The sequence below is a fragment of the Centroberyx affinis genome, unplaced genomic scaffold (assembly GCF_046629955.1).
Source record: "Centroberyx affinis isolate AG114_WGS23_722 - 3 ecotype Tasmania unplaced genomic scaffold, CSIRO-AGI_Caff_v1 ptg000221l_1, whole genome shotgun sequence".
NCBI classification, from domain to species: Eukaryota; Metazoa; Chordata; class Actinopteri; order Beryciformes; family Berycidae; genus Centroberyx; species Centroberyx affinis.
Genome location: NW_027278910.1, coordinates 108,007 through 131,247, shown reverse-complemented (window position 1 = coordinate 131,247; position 23,241 = coordinate 108,007). Strand labels below are relative to the sequence as shown.

At 42.6% G+C, this 23,241-nt stretch overlaps 1 protein-coding gene across 2 annotated transcripts; it reads left to right on the top strand.

The window, feature by feature from the left end:
- Window positions 1–7,254: 7,254 nt before the first annotated feature.
- klhdc8a (kelch domain containing 8A) lies at window positions 7,255–22,362 on the top strand. 2 transcript variants are annotated; one of them, XM_071541783.1, is made up of 7 exons: window positions 7,255–7,419; window positions 8,020–8,230; window positions 10,214–10,378; window positions 11,077–11,295; window positions 18,599–18,700; window positions 21,026–21,174; window positions 22,184–22,362. In XM_071541783.1, exons 1-7 carry the CDS (start codon window positions 7,255–7,257, stop codon window positions 22,235–22,237), a joined length of 1,065 nt encoding a protein of 354 aa, XP_071397884.1. In that variant the 3' UTR covers window positions 22,238–22,362. The 2 variants fall into 2 exon arrangements, with proteins under 2 accessions (XP_071397884.1, XP_071397877.1); XM_071541776.1 differs by having other exon boundaries at window positions 21,026–21,219.
- The last annotated feature ends 879 nt before the right edge of the window (window positions 22,363–23,241 follow it).

Genomic DNA, 23,241 nt, shown 5'->3' with positions numbered 1-23,241 from the left:
AGGTAGCCCGGAGCTTCATCTAATCTTCAAAACTGACTGGCGGCAGGATGTCTGCAGCTGCTGCTGGGAACAAGATGGTGATTCAGCCGGCTGAGATGAGCCCGCGCTATCTGTCAGCCAGAGAGGCTGAATACGATGTTCACACTTTAACGTACGTTCACGAGGAAGGGCCCCATTGGCTCGAGCCGTTAGAACCGAGAAGCCACGTAAACGTCATGAAAATGTACATGGGTTGCTATGTCAATTTGAAACAAAGCAGAGAATACAAGCCATGTTTTCCTGTTAATCCACAAGTTTCCCGTTTTTTTTTTATTTAGTCTCCATCTTTGGTGCTCAGCGCTCATTGCTATGGTGTTTCTGCACTGCACTTCCCACAGATCACCTGTCAATCAAACAGTGTGGGCGGAGCTTGGATATTCTGTTGATGCAGTTTGAGTTTCTCTTTTCTTTGTCTGTTCAGCCATGGTGGCTATCGCTGCTCATGCTAACTACCCAGTTCTTCTTCTGTTTATTCCAAACAAACCAGAAACGTAAAACGCATCACTTCCTTTGTGTATTTTTCCCGGGAAAGAGCTACCAGACACCGGGTGTTTTGTGCAGCAAATGGAAAAGCTTTCATGAACTGGATGCAGGTCGAATCACTATTGTGAGAGTAGCAAAGTGCACATTTATTTATATGAAAATGTCACAGATTATTACTTTAAGCCTTAAATGATGAATCGGGAAAGGCCGTGTCTTTAGTCCTGCAGCCAAACATCGCATCTTTCTGTCTTTGCACTGCGAACAGTTTTTCTTGCTCTTGAAGTCGAATGGATCAGTATCAGTAGCAGACTGTTGCCATGAAGTAGCTGGCCTGTGCTGAACTTTGCCAGATAAGGCTTGTTTGAGCCAAAACAGAGCTGATTGTATCTAGCTCATGGAACTGGAACTGGTATTGGAGCTCTGGGGGACGAATTCAGCATTGTTAAAACCAGCCCAGTGTGAAAAGCTGTTCGACTGATAAAGCCCGGGCACCTTCTCCGGCATTTTTATACACACACACGCATTCTCTCTCTCTCTCTCTCTCTCCCTCTCTCTTTCTCTCTCTCTCACACACTCACACACACACACACACATCTTGGCAGTATACTGAGGTCAGCCACAGACTGCAGCACAGATGCACAATTTGAATACTGCAGACTAATTAAATATAAGTCGATAAACGATCCCTTGCTGAGCTGCTTGCCCCATGGAGAGAGAGGGGGAGAAAGACAGTGAGAGGGAGAGAGAGGTAGAGATAGAGGGAGAGAGAGAGGGCGTAAGGGCGCAGAGAGACTACAGAGGGTTGCAGCAGATCAGAAAGGCAGCTTGGATGTAAAACATGAATCTTGAACTCAAACAGAGAGTCGGTTTTAGACAAGAGCTTCTATGCACCAAGTATTTTATCTTACCTATAAATAACAGCAGTAAGTTACTACAGTAAAAACGTCTAGAGAAGTTTACTGAAGCCCTTAAAGGAAGGACTCAGTGAGGGATGGAGCTGAGGTCGCTGTTAAGCCATGCTGAACATTTTCTAACTTAAATGACAAATATCAATCTATCGTTGAACATTGTGATATCCATAAACATATTGAAAGTGTTTAACCACCACAATATTCTTATACTAAAGTGTGTACAAGTGCTTCTACTTGTACTTCTTAGTATTAGTAGAATTTGAAACTTGATGACTTTAGCGATCCCTTCAGTCCCGTTACTGGTAATGTTTTACATCACTGTCACAAAGACGACTAGCCACTCGTTCCCCCCCTCTGCAGAGACAAGACAGACATGTATACAGACGAGGTAACCTGAAAACGCCATTATGCAAACTGACTAATGGGACTGGTAGAAACGTGTGTAAGGATGCAAATTATTTTTCCCACGGCACTTGTGTTCAGGAGTCAAATTCAGGTCAGTCAGTCTATCAGCCAGTCAAAGTCACTCTGTGCTACAGTGTCGCTAAGCGTTGCAACTGTAGTGGTTAATCTATGCGTGGCAAAAAAAAATTGCCAGCGCAAATTTTACATAAAACTATATTGAGCGAGCAAAGCAGTTTTAGGTAACAGATGTGGAATTTATGAAGTTTGGTTAATGCTAATGAAACTTTTTGGCTAACAGGCATTAGAGACACACATAGGGGCTTTAGAATAGTTATGGATTCAGAGGCTCACTACAGATTAGCTGTAGAAGGTATTTTGCTCCTCAATTTGTCCTCAAGTTTTGGGAGTGTTTTAATCGCTAACATAGAATAGCTCTCACAAATTTAGGAAATGAGGATTAATGTACTCTCTCTAAATAGGAGCAACAGCCTCTAATGGCTTTTTGAAAAATGCCCCTAAAAGGCAGGAGACTTAGATCCCTGATTTCTTTACTTCAGTGTCGTTTTGTTATCTTTGCGGGCATCATAAGAATTCACCTTGAGCGAATGAATGGGTACTTAAGCAATATCACACGAGAGGGAATGCTGTTGTACTGATATGCAGTACAACAGCACTCCCTCTCGTGTGATATTGCTTTCATACAACAGTTGTATACAAAGCTATTCATCAAGTAATGGTAATTTGAGAAAGATGATTTTCGTCTTTTATTCGTCTCCGCCAATAAAAACAGTTCCATCAGGATTCCACTACCAAGTGTTGCCAAGCAATATAGGTAAACTGTTTCCCAACTGCAGGCTCGCTAGCTACTTTGAGGTTTGCACAGACGAATTCAGCTTACTTTCTTCCCAATCGTCCTCTTCTGATGGCCGTTCATAATTACGGTCAATGTATCCATATCGTTGTCGCTACGAGGTGCGGATGAAATTAGAGTTTTGTGTAGACATGTATTGTGAATATCTGGTAAGCGTTTGTTCGTTGCACAACACTGTATTGTCTGCTAGAAGTGCTAACCAGCTGGTTAACGTCAGATGACATTGTCGTGATCCGCTTTTTATTTCTCCTCACAAGAAGCTCCAGGCAGCGCTTTTTCCACACAAAAATATAAAACAAGATTTGTTAAAGATCAGTGTCAAAAGACCGAGGTCTGTTACGTTAATCAGTCGCAGATTTTCACCAGGTGAGGTGGAGAACTGAGCTTCCCACAGCTTGTCAGGAACCCCAATAAGAATCCAAACCATAGGACACATTAAATGAGTAAATGAAACAACCGAAGTCAATTGCCCCCTAGCCTGTTCTGTTGTCCCAAGTCGCAATAACATCACTGAGACACTATTTCTCTTCCCAGAACAACTAATACTCACACAAGACCAAAAATCCATACCTGCAGTGCCCACTTTATCAAGCAGCACTTAAGCAGTTTCCATCAGATGGGAGCAGGACCAAAGGTGTTTGAGCTTGTAGTTCGGCTTAGCTCTGCAGCTTTGTTTCTTTTGTCGTTTGCATAATGAGCCTGACTTTTGTTGTGTGCTAATGCATTAAGGTTCCATATTATAGAAATTCAAATTTTCCTGTTTGTATACATATATGACCAAAGATGTTGAATGAATACAATGTAAAAATTTGATTTGTTTGAGTAGCTAAATATAAAGTTATTGCATTTTCAAAAATCTGGAGTTCGGGCAAGAGCCATCATGCCCGAGTTCACCGACATAAACACACCTGACGTCACAGCAGTATGGCGCCGCACACAGTGAAAAGTAAACTGAATTCCCTTTGCATCACATAGCACTTGATTTTACTTGATATGTTGAGTTTGCGTCATGAAAACGTGTTGTAACCACTTTGTAGTTTCCATTTGTAATGTAATTCCGTTGACTTTGACTTGACGTTAGGAGAGCATTGTCAGGTAGCTAACGTTAACATTAGCGAGCAAAGGGTGTTGCATCCATGTTTTCCCGATTAGACGCACTGGAACGCATTTAGATGGGAAGTCGGTAATACCAACTCAAAACTATCGGCTATGGATTGCAGCACAACCCCAGTAAATGCATCACAACTGGAGTTGATCCTGACTGGTTGGTCCAATCAGGCTAGTTTACAGCATTTGAACTGGAAAGCCTCCACTCAACAGGTTCACCTCATTTGAATTAGAGGAGCTGCTGCTGTCGGCCAATCAGGGTCCGGTATTGTGAGGACTTAGTCTTCAAATTCATTCAGTTTAACTTAACTACTTCAATGCAACGTTTAAACTACATTTAATTGCCAAATGTCATGAAGAACATTATTATCAACCCGTGCCATAATAGATTTGAACGTTGAAGTTATAAAAATGTAATAATATGGAACCTTTAAATGTGACAGTTAACTGATTCCCTAATGTTAATTTTTACTGGGACAGGGTAATGCCTGATTTCCTTTAACAGATCTGATTTATAAAGGATTAACTTGGGTGTCAGTGTAGTTGGATCATTTGAGTCATCACAAATATTCCAATTTGTTGCATGAAGGTTTATTAATGGCTGGATTTGTGCCTTGGCTTCAGGCTAGTTTTTGCAATCTCACTATTTATTTACATATTGATGAGTTTAAGGTCCATGACCACAACAACCAACAGATCGCATTGAGAAGATACTCGTCCCCCACAAGAAACTGTTTAATTATCATAAATGATGTTTGTTGTCATTCAGACCTGGGTGGATGGTTAATAAGATAAGACACGATATGAAATTAACAAGCACTTAATTATGCTTAATTTAATGAAGCTCAACTTTTTTACGGCTTTAAGTTGAGGCACCGGTCCCTGTACAGGGGGAGCTGGGGAGTGCAACTAGGCAACCTAATTAAAAGTTTCAAGTTGGAGGCATGCTGATTGTAAATGACTTCAGTTGATGCTGGTGGGCTTACTGTTGATCTCAAGCTGTTCAAGCAGTTAATTAAAAAAAAAAGAGATGTGGCGAACCAAATCGGTTACAGATTGCAATTAATGCGCTCTCTGAGTCGGGCCGGGAGAGAACTATCCTGCCTCATTAGCAAGCGCACGCCTGCCGGGGTCAGCCTATAGAAAAACAACCTCTTTTATTTGTTTTTCATCCTTTTTCATAAGCCATTATTAACACCAAACCAAGCGATAAGCAATCACGTGCGAAGGAAGAAGAAGAAGGAAAAAAAGAAAGCCGCACCTCTCGCAACTCCAGACAGTATCGCTGTTGCTATGGCAACCCACCCGTGCACACCAAAAAAAGCGAGATCTTATTTTGAAGGGCAGTCCTCTATCGGTTCCCTCTGTGCTTTATTCCTCCGTCTGGGAGATGATCAAAGGTATGACAGGCGGATAAAACGTGGCAGTAAAATGGAGGAAGACGGGGAGAGAGAGAGAGAGGGAAAGAGGGAATGAGGGGGGGGGCAACAAGTATTAAAGAGATATGTAGAGCTTTAAAGGATAAGCTGCTGAGAGACTGTGTGTTAAATCACTGATGTTGCCAATCCAGCCTGTCGATTTAACAGCGGTCAGATTTTCACCTAATCTGCTCCCTTGGACGCCCTCATAGCAGCTGCCCGCCATGTGCACACACCTGTCCTTGCCAATGATAACTGCTGCTATTTCACCCAGTATGACACGTAAGGTAGTGATATGCTCACACACAGTGCATTTCAGGTTATGTGGATTCTGATATAAACAGAATCAGGTCTGCGGTGGATACTCGGTTTATTCTGGCTGCTTCTTCCCACGTTACTGGCAGACTTCCTCCCCCGTTCCTCACTGGAAGCGGTACGTAGGCAGGAGAAGTAGGTTACAGGCAGGAAACCGAAAGCTGGAGAGGGATGACAGAGGAAAACAGTGGCGCCTCAGATGAGAAATGCAACGAAGGAAAGTTAAAAATAAGAGATGTGGTGTCAGTTCACTTCCACTAGCCTACAGCTACATGATATTGTTTACTCATCCGAGCAGAGCATGGAAGAGGATCATATTCAGATACACTCACGCACAGAGCCAAAGTGATGTTGTGTAAATAAAAAAGTAAACTGTGATCTCTAGTCAGTGATCATGATAAGGCAAACATCCAATATAGACAATTATATTTACAGGACAACATGATTTGTTTCCCCTTAAAGGACAGGTTCAACGATTCTGGACCTATATATAATTTTTCTCTCATACAGTACCTGTAATGCTTGGACCCACAGACAATATTGGCTCCAGAGTCAGATGTTGGTTGACTCATTGTTAGCAGCAAGAGGCAATGGGAGCACGCCGTTTCAACCGACAGCTGACTCTGGAGTCAATATTGTCTGTGGGTCCAAGTACTACAGGTATGTAAGAGACAAATTATATATAGGTCCAAAATCACCAAACTTATCCTTTAAAGTACTACACTGACTCTAGGAGAGTTGGGTGCACATGCTAACGCTTTAGCATACAGTATGTTAAGACTAGCATTATCCTAAAAGTGAGAAAAAGAGAACTTGTTGCAGCTCTATGGCTGGATGGTTAGTTCATTTTAATGACACACATCTATACCTGCTAGGCTCATTTAGGGGATTGGTAAAATAAACATAAAATTCATCAAAAAGAATGCACTTCAATTGCAGAAGATCTCAGAAGATCTCAGAGGATTTTGAGTGTAACTTGTTTTTGTTTACACCGGAAATGAGCAAAAGTTTGCCAGAAAGCTCAGGTTTTTTTGCACGGTTGATGTGCGAATTTAAATCATAAAGATTCATGTCACACTGAACAGGTGGGTCGCATCTGTTCCGCAAATAAAATGGTGTGTAACTGAGCTTAGGCATGTTTACCCTCCTCTGTATCCCCGCATATGCCTTTATCATCTGATGAGGTGTTATCCGTGGCTAAATGACCCACTCCACAACGTCCTTATCTGTGCTGTAGATGTGGCTCTGGGTGTTAACATCTTGTATTCGTCCACTTATGAAGGAAATTGCACAAACTACTCCTCTCTGAAGTGCTTAAAAATGTGATGTGCTTTTCACAGCGCAGTCTGTTGGCACCGCTAAATCCATTTTCCCCTCCTGTTTCCTACAGGGCGAGCCGCTGGACCGTCCCCAGGGGAAGAGTGTGCAGCCTGGCCTCTAACTGAGCCCACCCTCCCGCCGCTCACCCCTCCTTCACCCTTTCCCCGAGCGGCCCCTCCTCCTCCACCCCGAGGCCCTGACTCTACTCTGCCCCCTTTCCCCCCCCCCAGCTCTCCCGCACTTCTCAGTTTCCTCCGAGGGTGATAACTCCCGACCGCTCGACCCCCAAAGCACTCCCCGTCGACCCCCCCCCCCCCCCCCACAGGTCCTCCTCCAGTTCCGCCGGTGACTCCCCCTGCCCCCCCCCCCCCGGGGTGCCGAGGCCATGGCGGTGCCCTCAGCCCACGAGTTTCACTGGCAGAGCCTGGCACGGCTGCCCAGCGGCCGCGTCTACCACACTCTGTCGGAGGTGGGGGGTCAGATGTACATGCTGGGGGGCTGCGACGCTGCGGGGAGGCCCTGCCCCGCGCTGGAGCTCTACTCCCCCGAGGTAGGGAGCAAATTCAAATTGGACACTGCATCTTGCTTTTCCCCAGGTGGGAATGCACAGCACTGAGTGAATAACAAAGTACTCTTCATGGTGATGCCTGTGCCATAAGAAAAACATGTTCACTTCATAACAATACCATTATTTCTATGACAAGATAAAATCTCTATATTGTTTTTTCAGTAACAAATTGCATTATTTCATCATAAAAGAATACAAAAACCACCGTATACATTTATACACATTTATATACATAAATATACATACAAAATGTACATATCCCCCAGCATATTGCATACATTAGGGATAAGGGAAATAGGGAAAATAATATCAAGCAGGTTGAGCTTGATATTGTTAGAGTTTTCCAACCAAATCAGCAGCAAATTACTGTGTGGAACTGCCCCTCAATTACCACTATGCAAATATATCATTATTTATTTCAACATAAATTAGATTTAATCCCCAAGCCCCAAGAAATTCTCACAAAATTAAATTCTGCTTAATTAGAATCGCTAGTGAATCAGCTTAACTCTGCAAGAAAACATAAGAACTATAACTTACATCAGTTTGATATGACTTCCTATGATGTGTACTAATCTGCAGGGGGACCGCTGGATAACCTTGCCCTCCATGCCCACCCCGCGCGCCGGGGCGGCTGTGGCGGTACTGGGGAAGCAAATCCTGGTGGTGGGAGGGGTGGGAGAGGACCAGAGCCCCCTGAAGGTGGTGGAGATGTTCAACACAGAGGAAGGGAGGTGGAGGAAGAGGAGCGCTCTGCGGGAGGCCCTGATGGGCGTGGCCATCACTGTGAAAGGTGTGTACTATGTCAGTTAGTTAGTATTACTGATGTGTGGATAGTTAACAAGCTTGTCAGCAGAGAAAAATCGGCCGTTTTGCATTCATCAGCCATCAACAGCCAGTCAGATTCCTGTGCTTCCTTGTTTACCTACAGATGTGATTTCATTTTATGAACAATAGTTCTGCCTGACAAGTGCAAAATGGATGAGAAGTTGATTACAGCCATTCAAAGCTTCACAGTTCTGTACAACTTTTATTTGAGAGACTACAGGAATGAACATCTTAAAAACCTTGAACCTTAAATGCTTTTATCCATCACCGGGGTTGACGGTAAGCGCTGAAGTAATGTTACTGAGTTTAACAAAGCAGTGAAAAACACACACGATCTGCCTACAGCCCATCAACCAAGTTGCTCATAATGTAAACGCAACAGTTTATGCTGCGTTCATGTCATATGGGAAAAACAAGTTTCCCACTAGAAAATACTGTTCACCTTAGCTTTCAACTGGTAAGTTCTACTTGGAAACTCAGGGTTTGGCCATTTCTCAGACCTCTTGAATTCTGACTAATGATATATTCATTTTAGATAAAATGAACTAAATGAACTAATATAAGTCATTTTGTGTAATGCCATGGCAGGACACGACGGCTTGCTGGATATCTTAATTGTGGTTGACATTGCGATGTTTGGCTTGCTGTAAAACACAAACTCAAATATGACTAAGTGATGCTGTGATGTCACGATTGAAGGTTGAACATGCAAACATTTCCACACCGTCGCTTCGAACCAACAAAGTTAAACCCATATGATGTGCCGCATTACTTCACATTCACCAACAGTATATATACATAAATAGCCTTTTCAGAGAGCATCTCTTCAGGCTTGGCGACTTCAGGTTCAGTCCATCTGTCAGCCTGGACTGAAACACAGATAGATGCTGTGTACACAGAGATTTATTGGGCGCAAGTGGCCCTCACTGCGCTGCCTCTCTCCATCTCCCTGACCAATCTTCGATCCCCAAGCCTTTGCAGCCACGGTTCCATCCCAAAATTCATCCCCGCCATTTGAAAAAAAAGAGACAAATAGTTTGACAAAATGATCGATGGCACCAAATGAAAACAAATGTGGTATTTTTAAAGGGATAATAAGTCACTGAATTCCTTATTTGACAAAATAATACCACTTTAACTGACTTTGTTTTACAGATATTAGATAATAAAGTTTCCAATAAAAAGTTTCTCTTTTTAATTAATGAATATACAGTGTTTTGGAAACAAACACTTCATTTATATTTTATATTACATCATATTCACATTAATTATGTGCATTGAGGGTATGGTTGGGGGTTTTAGAAGGAGTATAGACATATTGGAAAACTGGAAAACAGACTGTGATGGAAGAAGTCATCCCTTTCTCTCCAGCTCTGTGTTTTTCTCTGTTCTATTGTTTTATGCTGTATTTTCTCCTCCCCTTGTTTCAACACTCTCTCCCACTCCTATTCCTATGCTAGAGGTGTCATGCCCATGTGCCAGAAGAGCATCTTGCATCTTTATTCTGCTGTTTTACTCCCTGTCCTTCGCCTGTCTCTCACGCTGTCTCACCTTGTCACCAGCTAACTTTCCATCCAACTCTCGAGCGAATTTTTCGGCAAACTTTTGAAATGCTGCAAAAAATAAAATGCAAATGAGGTGTTTCCCTCGGCTGGGTCGAAGCGGATAAACTTCCTGAATGTAGAGCTACGGCAAAAAACACATCCATCAGAAAAAGTCTTTCAAGAATTGATTATTATTGGGCGAGATGACGTTGTTGTTTGGTGTCAGCTAATGTTGGCCATACTGTACTTGGCCAACTGTACTTGCATTTGTGGAAATTCTATTGAAATGTGACGTTTCCATTCCGCTTTTTTGAATCCGATACTCATAATTTGCGTCAAAATACTTGTATGGAAACCCAGCTACTGTGTTTGTGTTTTGTGTGTGTGTGTGTGTGTGTGTGTAGATGGTCGGGCTCTGGCGGTGGGGGGAATGGGTGCGGACCTGCTCCCTCGCAGCGTCCTGCAGCAGTACGACCTGAGAAAGGACGTATGGGCGCAGCTTCCCCCCATGCCGACCCCTCGCTACGACGCCAACACACATCTGCTGAGCAACAAGATCTACGTGGCAGGTACAGGGAGACCAGCGTGTGTGTGTGTGTGTGTGTGTGTGTGTGTGTGTTTACACTTAGTCCAAAATGCTGCATCCAGACTCCTGACAGCAGCTAAGAAGAGGGCAGTATATTACCCCCATTCTAGCATGACTGCATCAGCAATTTAGGATCGATTTTAAAAGTGTATTGATCACCTTTAAGGCATGTTTTAGACTAGTGCCAAGCCATCTCAAGCTTTTAACCACCTATGAGATCCTCCACAGTCCAGGCTGAAGACTATACTACACACTCTATATAGCTTAGTATACCATATACTGAAGCTGAGGGAGATTTCTAGTCTCTGGTAGTGTCATGCTTCAAAACAATTTTAAAACCACATTTTTTTATTTGCCTTTGCTTGATCCATGCCTGTTTTTCTTCTTATTTTAAAGGGGAATTAAGTAATCTATAACTTCAACCGACCTCTGTTGGTGACCAGTAGGAATTGCAACAACATCAACAGAACTTTTCTCCTAATACAAGTCTCTAGTACAGCTCCCCACCCTATTTCTTGTCTCTTAAATTATTCTGTGCACTTGCCCTTTTGTATTTTTGGGCTCTTTTTCTTCATTTATTATTAATTGGGTTTTTTTTTTTTATTTCTCATGTAATGCACTTTGTAACTGTTTCGGCAAGTGCTCTATAAATAGAGTTATTATTATCGCACTCTCCTTCAGGCGGCCGTCAGTGCAAGCGGCCGGTGAAAGCCTTCGAGGTGTACGACTCGGAGACGCGCTCTTGGACCACGCTACCCATGATGCCGTGCAAGCGTTCCTACGGGGGCGTGGTGTGGGACGGCGCCGGGAGGCTGTGTCTGCTGGGGGGGCTGCGCCAGGGGGGGCTGCACCAGAGCTCCAAGTTCACCAAGAACGTCAACATCTTTGACACAAACCAAGGTACAGAAACGTAGACTACACACACACACACACACACACATCACACACACACATAGACCTATCTGGCTGCAGGCTGTACCTTTTACATGCAAATCACTTGAAAACTGTTTTTAAGATTAGATTAGATGAAACTTTTTATGATGCCAGAAATTGGGTTAGTGCAGCAGCAGGGAATAAGATCTAGATAAGGCAAACTGTGAGTACTGAAGATGATACAACAGATAATCACTGACAATTGATAACAACAGCCAAACTTGCTGAAAATAGTGCCGCAAATAAATCAGTAGAGATTAATATACAGCGTCTTCATTGACAGATTTAAAGGTTCAAAGGCCCATTCACATCTAGAACGATAACTAGAAAGATAACTATAACTATAAAAAGATTGAAATCGTTCTAAGTAAATAGAATGTCTGTGTTCACACTACAACATCCAAAACGACAACTATAACTATATTCTTGGTTCCATCTCAGAGCGATTTTTCTGGCGGTAGAGACAATGATAAAACATTTTCTAAAGTTCTACAAAGGGAGAGTTCAGTAGTTCACTGCAGTGGTGGCATTGCTTGCTGAGGAACTGATGACAGAAGTCCAGAGGAACCCAGCGCTGTTTGACAAAGACCATCGCCTCTAAAAATGTTGAAAAGAAACGTGACATACCGGTCGGGATCGGAACAGCTCTTGGGATTAGCGGTAAGGCTTTTTACTGACCTGGAAGCTAGTTAACTCGCTACCTTTTGCTAGCATGATGCTAAGAAAATAGCATAATCTCTTGGCCAACCTGACCGCAAATGCGCTATTATCCTATGTTTATAATATGACCGGGAGGGAACATGTGTCCCTCCAGTATCCTGTTGAAACCCATTTAGCCACGGTTATGTTCAGGTGTGTCTCTCATCATGGGCTACAGGAGACTTTACTCTTTGATCCACAGTAGATGTGGTGTGCAGAGTCACCCATTAGTACCATTAGCTCTCATATAAACAAAGAACAATAATGTCATGAAAGCGCCATAAAAGAGCATTATTATCTGCCATCTCCTCTCTCTTTTGCGGCAATGCATGAACCCAAATCCTTCGGCTCTGACGTTATTTACTTTAGAGAGAGAGGAAAATAAAAGCACGTGGGTAAAGTAATCACGCTCCATTTTTTTCTCTGAATATTCGGCGCCGATATCGCTGTAGTGTGAACGCTTGAGCAACAGCATATCGTTATAGTTTATAGTTATCTTTACAGTTGTCGATGTAAGTGTGAATGGGCCTTAAATGGATGTTGCCAGTGTGCATTGATTGCTACTCATATTGTCAATGTGCAGATGAAAACATGGCAATTCAAAATCGGGTCCAGTCAGGATTGGACTGGCCTGTGTGGGAATTACACCAAGTCATTCAGGGTGTGTGGGTGTTTTTGTGTCTATGTGTTGTTGGCTGGGGAGAGGGGGGGGTTTGCCAAAAGAAATCTCTCCAACTCAATAGTCAAAAACTGTAATACCAATGCATGCTCCAGTTCAATGAACTGAAGACTTACAATTTCTGAGTTGGCGGATACAGAAAAACAGGCAACTTAAATCCTGCAATGCTGTACACACGAAACAAAACAGCCCCAGCAAGAGTTTAGAAAAATAGTATAACCTAGTGGAGGGGTGGTGGGGGCGGGCCGGGGGGGTTACACAGTATGAAGTTAGTTTCTTTCATCCTTATTTTTTATCTACTTAACTGAAAATAATTTTCTGTGTTTTCTTTATTTAATTTTAGAGCCCCCCCCCTAAAGACCAATTTTTGGCTCAAGGGTCATTCAGGGACCCCCTCTTCATAAGAAAGGATCCCTTTTCTACTCAAAAAGGCTCATTCCCCTCAGTACTGGAATTCTGCACACACGCTGTGTCCCACATGGCCGGGAAATGACTTATCCCTCTATCCTGCACAGACACCGCAGAGTAACAGGTGAACAAATTGAGAAGGGACCGGAAAGAGGAATGCGAGATCAAAAATCAATAAGTCATTTTAGACGGTGGGATCCGCGGTCACACATTGGGATTGGTCAAATGAAAGCCAAATAAAGCAGAGCAGTGGGAGTGTTAATTTTAATGTATGACAATGGGGAGAAAGTGTGTGTGTTTGAAAGAAAAGGACTAGGCTTTCAATGTCTGACACACAAACGCAAGCACTCACATGCACGTACAGTAGCTCATATACCGATGCATAGCCACGTGCACACACACACACACACACATACACACCCACGCACAGGGAAGGCAGTGTACCCCCTCTCTCCAATCTAATTTTGGTGGAGATGAGATGGGAGATGAGCTGGGGAGGCAGGGCTGAGGGGGTGAGGAGCGCTTTAAATTACAAGATCCAGAAACAGATTGCTTTATTATCCATCTTCAGCAATATCTCTCTCACACACACACACGCGGTCACGCAATCTGCTGTCACAGAATGATATTCTATTACCGGTCCGTTCCATTCCATATCGTCAATATTAAGATGCACGCCTGTTAGGTGATATTCCTGCAAGAGTTTCAGCGTTGTCTGCAGATCGGCGCGCAAGCCACAACAAGCTCAACCGTAGCTGTAAATTATGGAGTTGCGGGTGAAATTAACACACAGAAGGCAACACCGAGGCTTCGGAAAATTGCCTCAAATCTCTCAATTCAATTGCTATTGTCTTTTGCCGTCTCCTCCTGGAATACACTCAACTAGAATAGTGCTTTCACTGCATCCAACAAATAAACAGAGTCTCTGAGTGAACACTTGTCTAATCCCTCTGAAGCAAGAAGAATCAGGCGACAGTTAAATTTGCCAGCCAGTAACAAATTTACCAGTAAATATTTGCTTTGTTCAAAAGGCGACCATATTTGATTCATGTCATACTCGGGGTGGGAAACCATACCCAGAAGGCAGCGAAGCAAGTAGAGGCACAGGCAAACTCGAACAGCCTTCAGAACAAAAAAATTTAAATATACAGTGTACCAAATTATTGTTGTTATTTTGATTTGTTGAATACTCATTCGGAGGTCTGTTATTTCTGAATAATGGACCACGGTTTTACATCTAAACATATCACTCTGCAGTCAAAAACAACCAATATTTTGTGTGAAAAGATTCATGCAAGTAGTCATGTAATGAACAGGGTAATTGACAGTGAGCCGGTTATTATCGCAACATAAACCCCATGAGGGTGATCAAGGCCACTCCTCTTCGTGTCAGGGTCTTAAATTACCCTCATTACTGTACATTATCCCTCAGGCTACATATGGAGAGATGAGCAGAGCTGGAGAAGGTTCATATTAAACACTGTTGATCCATAATGTTAACTAGTCTTAGCAGTCACCTTCTTCATGTTGTTAATGTTTTATATATCAACAAACCAATTAGGTCGATTAGTAATATGCTAACATTATGCATCATATCTGTAGGGCTTCTTTTACAATGGCTTGTGCTAGCTGTTTCTGCTAGCTAACACTAGCATTACATGACCTAAGATGGTTAGCCAACTGTTAAAACTCGTTGTCGGCTACAACTTACACAATTACACCTAGTTGGTTTAGAGATGATTATAACATTAAAGAGTAACTAAACCCCACCCAAATTTGTGGTGAAGCCTGACATCTACTAGTGAAAAGTAGGGTACTGAACTGGCCATCTGCTATTGGCTGATCTTTGGTGCCAGCCAGGTGATGTCACCACCTGTTGTACTCTATAGAAGGTGACATCACCTGGCACCAAAGACCAGCCAGTAGCAGAATGCCAGTTCAGTGCCTTACTTTTCACCAGTAGATCGTAGTCATAGTCATAGTCAGGCTTCACCACAGATTTGGGTTTGGGGTTCAGTTACTCTTTAACAAGATGGAGTAGCTACCAGCTAACATTAGCTAACATTACAGATCAACATCACTCCTGTTGTAGTCTTTGATTTGAACCTCCTTGGGTACTTCCAGCTCTGCTTCTCTCTCCACTATATTGGTGGATAATTCTGGTGTAGATTTAACATTTTTCACCCAAAGACCAGTTGAGTTTGTTTCCATCTACTTTGCTGTCCGTCAGATACGGTTTCCCATACCAAGTATGATGCAAAACAAACATGGCCACCATATGAACAAAGTAAGGGTGTTTTCACACCTATAGTTCGTTTGCTCTGGTCCGAATCAGTTGATGAAGTTTGTAAACTTGGAGCATTTTCCCCTTGGTTCGGTTTCTTTTCACACGGAGAAAAATCCAAGCGAACCAAAATGCGTCACTACAAACCACGTGAGAACGTTCACTCCACTTATTGGTCAGATGTGTCTGGGGCGGGAGCAAGAAAGTAAATACGGAAGAAGGTCCTGTGTTCTGGTCTAGTGCACATTGCTCTGCAACATGGAGCAACGGCAGAGTTGGCATTTGCTCATAACTGTTGTAATTATCTGGGCAATATACCAGGCAACACTGTACCAGCAGAATGCCGAATGCACTTCGAGGAAATGTCTTGAAAATGCTAAACTGGCTATACCTGCTATACGTGCTATACCTGGCTACAGGAGCCGTTTAGCTCAAACTTGCTGAGTAAATTGAGTACACCTGGTAGTTGGGTCGGATCGAGGTCGGATCACGATCCCACCACAAACGAACCGCTCCAGAGTTCGTTTGGGACCGGACCGAGACCACCTCTTCTAAAGGGTCTCGGTGTGGTTGTTTTGGTCCGCACCCGAGTGTGATTACTGTGTTCACACCTGCCCAAACGAATCGCACCAAGGGGGAAAACGAACCAGAGTACAATTTAACCGGACTAAAAGCGCAGGTGTGAAAACGCCCTAAATGTTACCTTGTTTTGACCTGGAACTCCACTTAGGCCAATCTGTGTTATTTTGATGCACCATTTCCCAAAGTTTCATCAAAATGTGATCAGCAGTGTGTGAGATATCACACGTGACGGACGGACGGACAAACAAACAAATCAACCATCGAACCAATCCGTATTCCCCCGTCCCCCATTTAAATCATGAGGGACAATTACAAAGGAGAGCTGTGGACGAAATTACCACCACACAGAGTACAAAGCCCGGTCTTCAGAGAATCGCCTCATCTCCCTGATTCAATTGCTGTTCTCTCTCTCTCTCTTTATTCTCTTTCATCATCCCCAGAGTAGAATAATGCATGGTGGTGTTTTCACCGCATCGTACAAAGAAAATCTTTGCGCGAACATTCGTGTAATCCCTCCGTTTGCGTCTCTGTCTCGGAGGATTGGACCATGAGCGTGCAGTATGATGTGTTGAAGCCCTGTAGTTTAAAGGAAAAATCCACCCTAAAACACTTTTTTAACACTGTTAAAAACGGCTGTTGGTGATGTGTCTGTCATTCCTGGATCCATTGGAACAAGTCCAGGCGAGTTCTCTGCTGGCTGTCGAAAGGCATTCTGGGAAATGTAGGAAATCAGTAACTGAAGTAGAAGTAGAGGAGACAAGTAAATAACAACACTTGATTACAAAATACCCACAAATTACAAATTACCCTTGGAACGCATTAAACGTCACAAATTGTTGATATATAACGGTATAAAAATATGTGAGGGTGGAATTTCACTGTAAACAGAGCAGAGTGGTTGGGCAGCTGCGCTCTCTGCTCTGTTGTGTTTAATGTAACCAGGCTGGACTGGAAAACACAACACTTCATTACACACTGCTGCAGCATGCGGGGGGGGCTGGCCGTCTGGCTGGTTCTCTCTCTTTCATTCCCTTTCTACCTCGCTCTCTCTTTCTGCCTTCCTCTCTGTCTCGTCGTCTCGGCCTCTTGCTCAAGAGAGAAACAGAGAGCGCGTGAGAGAAGGAATAGATGAGAAAGAGAGGGAGGAAGAGCAAGAGGGAGACGGCGAGATGGAGAACAGAGTAAAAGGGAATGGCAAATGAGAAAGAAAGAAAGGGATGGAAATGAGAGGACGAGGGAAGAGCAAGGACAAGAGGAAGAGCATGAGAGAAAGAGAGGCAGAGATAAAACAACACATGGCAGAAAGATAAAGAGAAAAGGGAAGGCAAAGAAAGATGGATAAAAAAGAGGGAATAAGAGAAAACAGGTATGAGAAAGAGAAAAGAGAATGAAAGAGAGGAGAGGAGATAGAAAGACATGCTCTCTTTCATACTTTCTCTCCCTAGTTCTTGCTCTCATTCTCTTTATCTTTGTCTTTCTGTCTCTTGGTGGTTTTCTCTCTCTCTCTCTCTCTCTCTCTCTCTCCCTAATGAAGTTATCTTTCTTCCTCCTCAGTCACGATTCTCTCAGGTCTAGGTTTCCTTCAGATAAACAAACCTTGGCAGCTAGAGAACCTGAAAATAAAAAAAAATAAAAAAACAAAAAGTCACTATTTTGGAAAATCCGCTGGGGAAAGAGAGAGAAATAGTTCTTTATGGCTGTGTTTTATTTCCCTCCCTGTGTATTTATTTCCCCACTCTGGAGCGGTTTAACACTCTTTACCGTCTGCAGCACTTAAGCGTTGAGTATAAATGAAATGGCAAAATGAAAATGCCCCCCTCCACTCCGACCGGGTGAGCTTTGGAGAAAATGGTCCTCATTTTCAGCCTCAAGTGTCAGGTTATTAGAGGGAGAGAGAAATTGCGTTGCTATCTCCGAGTGGGGCTCGGCCGATTTTTGAAGGCCAGTACTGATATTGTTGGATTGAAGATGCCGATTGCCAATATTTTGTGCCGATATTCAATATTTTTGAATTTGACCGTTTTCAGGGTGGAAAAGCCTCCGAAACAGCATTTAGACCATCATGGGACACTAAAACTCTCCATTGAAACCCAGGTTAAAAATAATAATAATCATCATAAGACTTGATCAAAATCAATCAATTCAGGTCAAGTGCTTCCCATAGACAACCAGAGTAGTATTGTAATTCTACAATAAATATGTCATCAATCAAACTGCATCATATCAGAGACGGACAACACTGAGTGGCTGGTATCCTATTTTTAATAAAAGGAGAATATCAGCCCTATACTCATCTAACCCTAACTCCAATCTTCCCTTCCCTCTCTCTTTGTAGTCTGTGTTTGTTGTAACCTTTGTGTGTCCTTGCGGCAGGTGTCTGTGTGTGTGTGTGTGTCTGTGTGTGTGTGTGTATGTGTGTGTGCGGTCGAGCACATGCTGCCTGCAGCTGGCTTGTCGGTGACCTCTGACATCAGCACAGGTCACAGAGACTGAAAATAAGTTCAGCAGCATCCTGTCCAAGCGGAGGTGGAAAAAAAAGTGCCGCTGTCTTCAGCCTCAGCTACTTTACACACACACACACACACACTCTTCCTCACGCTCTCCCCTCTCGTCTCTAGGTGTTTGGCTGAAGTCGGAGGAGACGGTGGCGATGAAAACAAAGAGAGCGGACTTTGCCGCCGCTTTCCTCCGCGGCCGGATGATCGTAGCAGGGGGACTGGGTAAAACTGCTTCCTATCTTCATATAATGTGGGGATATATAAACGTTTCTCAGTCCGGAATCCATATTGAGTAAATGTATGCCGCATTCGTGTCACATGGGAATACCTGTCAGATCGACTTCACGGTTAAAAGCGGTGGCTTGGAAGTGTGCGCACGATTGAACTTGTCTGAACTCATCAGGACGTCGCGATTGAAGTTTTCCGTAGACTCCAGCTTTTCCACACTCAGCACACACACGCAAAGTGAGTGACAAACTAAGTTCACGTTTTACAGCAAACCAAACATTGCAATGTCAACCACAAAAAAATCCAGCGAGTAGTTGTGTCCTTTTCTAGCAGGAAGCTTGTATCTCCTGTCTTTCCCATGTGACATGAATGCAGCGCAAGTCTCCAGGTGACACCTTCATTAACCAGTGCCAGCACACCTTTAGTTTAAAGCTAGCAGGGTAAGCCATGCCAAGGCCGGCGGCAGCTATGGGCAGACATTTTTTTTTTTGTTCAGCCAATGGAAAAATAGCACAAAAAATACCAGTACCATTTCTAACTTCTGATCCAAAGTCACCCACTGCCACGCCCACGCAGGGTTGTGTGGGGGTGTGTGTGGGGCATGTTTATTTGTGTTTTAGAACGTAACCGCTGGGAAACAATCAGAAAATAATGTTTTATTTCTCTGATTTACCGGCTTTCTCGCTAACACCCCTCTCTTCATTCACTCTCTAGCTCGCTCGACCACCGCTGCTCTCTCTCTCTCTCTCTCTCTCTCTCTCTCTCTCTCTCTCTCTCTCTCAATTCAATTCAATTCAATAGGCTTTATTGGCATGACATTTGACATGTGTTGCCAAAGCACAATTACGATTATGAAAGACAATGTTAAGGAATTAAATTAACAAAAAATAATGTGAATAACAATATTAGTTAATAGAATGAAATTAAATTATATATATATATATATATATATATATATATATACATATAAGTAATATAAGTAAGGGATCATATACAAAAACAGTAATCTCAGAGAGAGGAGATGCTTTGCACCAGATTTAGCTACTAGCAAATTTCCATCAGCAGTCCATTTGCATCAACTCAAATTTATTCGATGAAGGGAGAAGGACAGACTGAGGAGAATGATCTGTGTCTGCCAGACCTCTACCCAAAGTCCCACCCCCAGCAGCAGAGAATAGATAGATAGATAGATAGATAGATAGATAGATAGATAGATAGATAGATAGATAGATAGATAGATAGAAGAGAAATGCCTACCATACCTAACAAAGTGAAAAAAAAGAGAAAAAAAAGTTTTATAAAATGTTGTTCTGATTTTGCTGTGTTGGATTATATACATATATATATAGTTACACTGAAGTTTGAGTATAGGCTTGAGTTAGTTGATTTAGTTGTTTTCTTTGTTTGGTAAATATTGGCTATGGTGAGAAGTCTCACTTGATTAGGTTTTAATTTTATTTGAGAACTAAGCTGATCCAATGAAAATAAATGTTATGGAGTTGATTATGTTAAAATATGGATGAAGGTATTTTATTTTATTTTTAGTAAGTCAATCTGCTTTCAAAGTTGTTTTCTTTGTCACTTTTCAGTTTGAGTTTGAATAAGACTACCTTCTATTTTTGTAAATATTGACTATGGTGAGAAGTCTCACTGGATTAGGTTTTAATTTTATTTGAGAACTAAGAACTACCTCCCAATTTCCCTGCTTCAAATTGTTCTTTATAAATTAGAATAGAATAGAATACTACTTTATTAATCCCCATGGGGAAATTAATCTTCTGCATTTAACCCATCCAAACACCCCATACAGAAACACACAGCCATAAGCTGGAGAGGCCTGAGGGCACAATGGCAGGAGTTTGCATCTGATCTTGACTCTGACAACCCTCCGGTTGCCAGCTGTCATTTTGCCAGATTTTTGTGCCATCTGGCCAGGGATTCGAACCGGCAACCTTTGGACTACTAGTCTGCTTCTCTAACCTCTGGGCTACCTACCGCCCAAGTTACCCGCCTATTATTTCTACCAGCCCACCCTAATATAGCAGGCTAAAACCGGCCCTGAGCCATCCCATTAGTATGTTGTTACTGAGATGGATAGTGAGGTTGGAAATTAAGTGTAAGCCTAATGCTGCATTTATGACATGTCAGATTTACTGTAAATACAAGCTGCCAACTTAGAAAAAACGTTCACGTCAGCCTCCTAGTGGTAATTACAAGTAGGACATGAGAGAATATTCATAGGCTTTGTGTGTGTGTGTGTGTGTGTGTGTGTGTGTGTGTGTGTGTGTGTGTGTGTGTGTGTGTGTGTGTGTGTCCCAGGTCATGAGCCCTCAGCGCTGGACACAGTGGAGGCCTTCCATCCTCAGAGGAAGAAGTGGGAGAGGCTGGCTCCCATGACCGTCCCCCGATGCTCCGCCTCCTCCATCGTCATCAGAGATCGCCTCCTGGTGGTGGGAGGAGTCAACCAGGTACCCCCCACCTCCCCACCCCGAGCTGTCTCTACACCTCAAACTGTATGTCAGTGTTCGGTGGTAATGCACTACATCATTACTTTGTGCACAAAATGACTAGTTCAATTTCAGTAATAATAGTATATTTATCAATCAAAAACAAGTGGAATATAGCTTACCAGCTGTGTCTTGGAAAATGAAAATATGAGAATGCAAAATGAAATCTAATCTAAGATAATCTAATCACTAACAATAACCAAATAATAGAGAAGTTGACTTTCTCTGGTGGAAGTTCCCACTACTTTGACTTTATCCAGTCATCATTCACAGAAGAATTAAGAGAGGATGATGAAAGGAAGATGAAAAGTAAATTAATGAGTAATGTGATGAATTACTTCTCCCATGGAGGAATGAGTAATAATTTTACTGACATAAGTAACAGTTAATGACATTACTTTTTTGAGTAAAGAGCCCCACACTGGTACACAAACATATGAACATACTGGCATGAAACAGTATAATTTCAGGTTTGGTGATATTCCAGTTTTTATAGAATTAAGGTTTTTATGTGCCTTCGCTATGACTCAGACTAAGATGGCTGCATCGTATCCCGCTCCCAAAAATCGAACTGCTCCTTTTGTCTTTTGCAAAAAACAACTTGGGGATGGTGCAGAGAAGAAAATGCCTGAGTATAGGGCTCTGTATTGACTCTAAATCAATCACAGTCGAGGCCGGGAGGAGGCTCAGCTCTCTGCTGCTCTCTGCTTTGGGAAAATACCAAAAAGGAATAGATAAAGGGATGTTTCTACCAGTTTCTGAGCATTTTTATCAAGAAAATCAATTAAATTCGGTTTAATTATCATTTGGAAATGGTAAGGCAAGTACAAATAATACACAGAAAGCCTTGTGAGGTGTGCGTTCAGTCAACAAAGGTGTCTCATCTTATGAACTGTATCAAATTGAAACTATGGGATGCAGAATTTCCAGCCCTATGACCGTCCATCTTCCCCGTACGCCCGTCTCTCAGGTCCCCAGCTCAGCCCATGAGATCCTCTACGTCAAAGAAGAAGAGTATCTGTAGTCCGCGGCGATCGGCACCGGATTAACGGGAGAGAGCAGCGGTTCCAGTTCCTCTGTCTTTTCCCGTGCAAAGCTCCTGGATCAGACCGTAGTGCAATACCTAGGCAAGCGAGGGAAACAGTGAGAGGGGACGGAGTCTAGAGTAATGTCCTTTACAGCACAACGCAATGTAACAGAAAACACTGCCCCCTGCTGGGCCTTGATGACACTGACACATACACACACATACACACACACACACACACACACACACACTCACACTGCACAACAGAGGAGCTGGCTCTTTCTCTTGTTCCGTCTCTTGAGATTTTTAGTATGTTACACTTCTGCATTGTACGTTGTAGTGCATTCTTGGAGAAGAACACATTTTGTAGCTTTTATGTCTAGTATTGTAGACAGAAAATATACGAATGACCTCTTTTATGGCATAATACTGCATATGCATTTCATGTTGTGTTTGGTTTCATTTTTTTTTTTTTTTTTTTTAAATCTACTGCGTGCAAATTGCTAGCAACTGAGCATTTGTAGATGCTGTATTGTCCCCTTAGGATTTCTGGGCAAATGATATGACTGCAGTATCTGTATATTGTATCAGGGCATGCACATCGCTAAAGACAGGCATTAGACACTAAGTGGGCTAGTAAACTACACTATAATAACATTTGCACTAAGGCAGTCGACACTGAAGGGGATTTGAGTTTACCATCAATACTTCCTAGTATAATGTATTGTAGTATTACACTGAGAATGCTATAATATCACACCTGTGCCGTAACATTGCACATTCATGGGTGCGCTCATAGATCCAATTCAGTCAATAGCCAACATCAAATGCTGTATATTAAATAACAGTATGTTGTTTGTTCAGTCCTTCCAGCTTTTCTAGGCAAAGAAAAGGAAACTGTTTGACTAGCACTGATTGTACACCTTCTATTCCTGCAGCAATACAGTTCTTCTTTGTTTCTTTTTCAGTGTTGTCCATTTGTGCAATGTACTGTTTAATAA

What these genes read in the sequence shown, in the direction of transcription:
- klhdc8a (XM_071541776.1), top strand. Translation starts at nt 7,255, where the DNA reads ATGGCGGTGCCCTCAGCCCACGAGTTTCACTGGCAGAGCCTGGCACGG. An exon ending in TGGAGCTCTACTCCCCCGAG is followed by an intron (nt 7,420 to 8,019) that starts GTAGGGAGCAAA and finishes ACTAATCTGCAG; the next exon opens with GGGGACCGCTGGATAACCTT. An exon ending in CTGTCTCTACACCTCAAACT is followed by an intron (nt 21,220 to 22,183) that starts GTATGTCAGTGT and finishes CCCGTCTCTCAG; the next exon opens with GTCCCCAGCTCAGCCCATGA.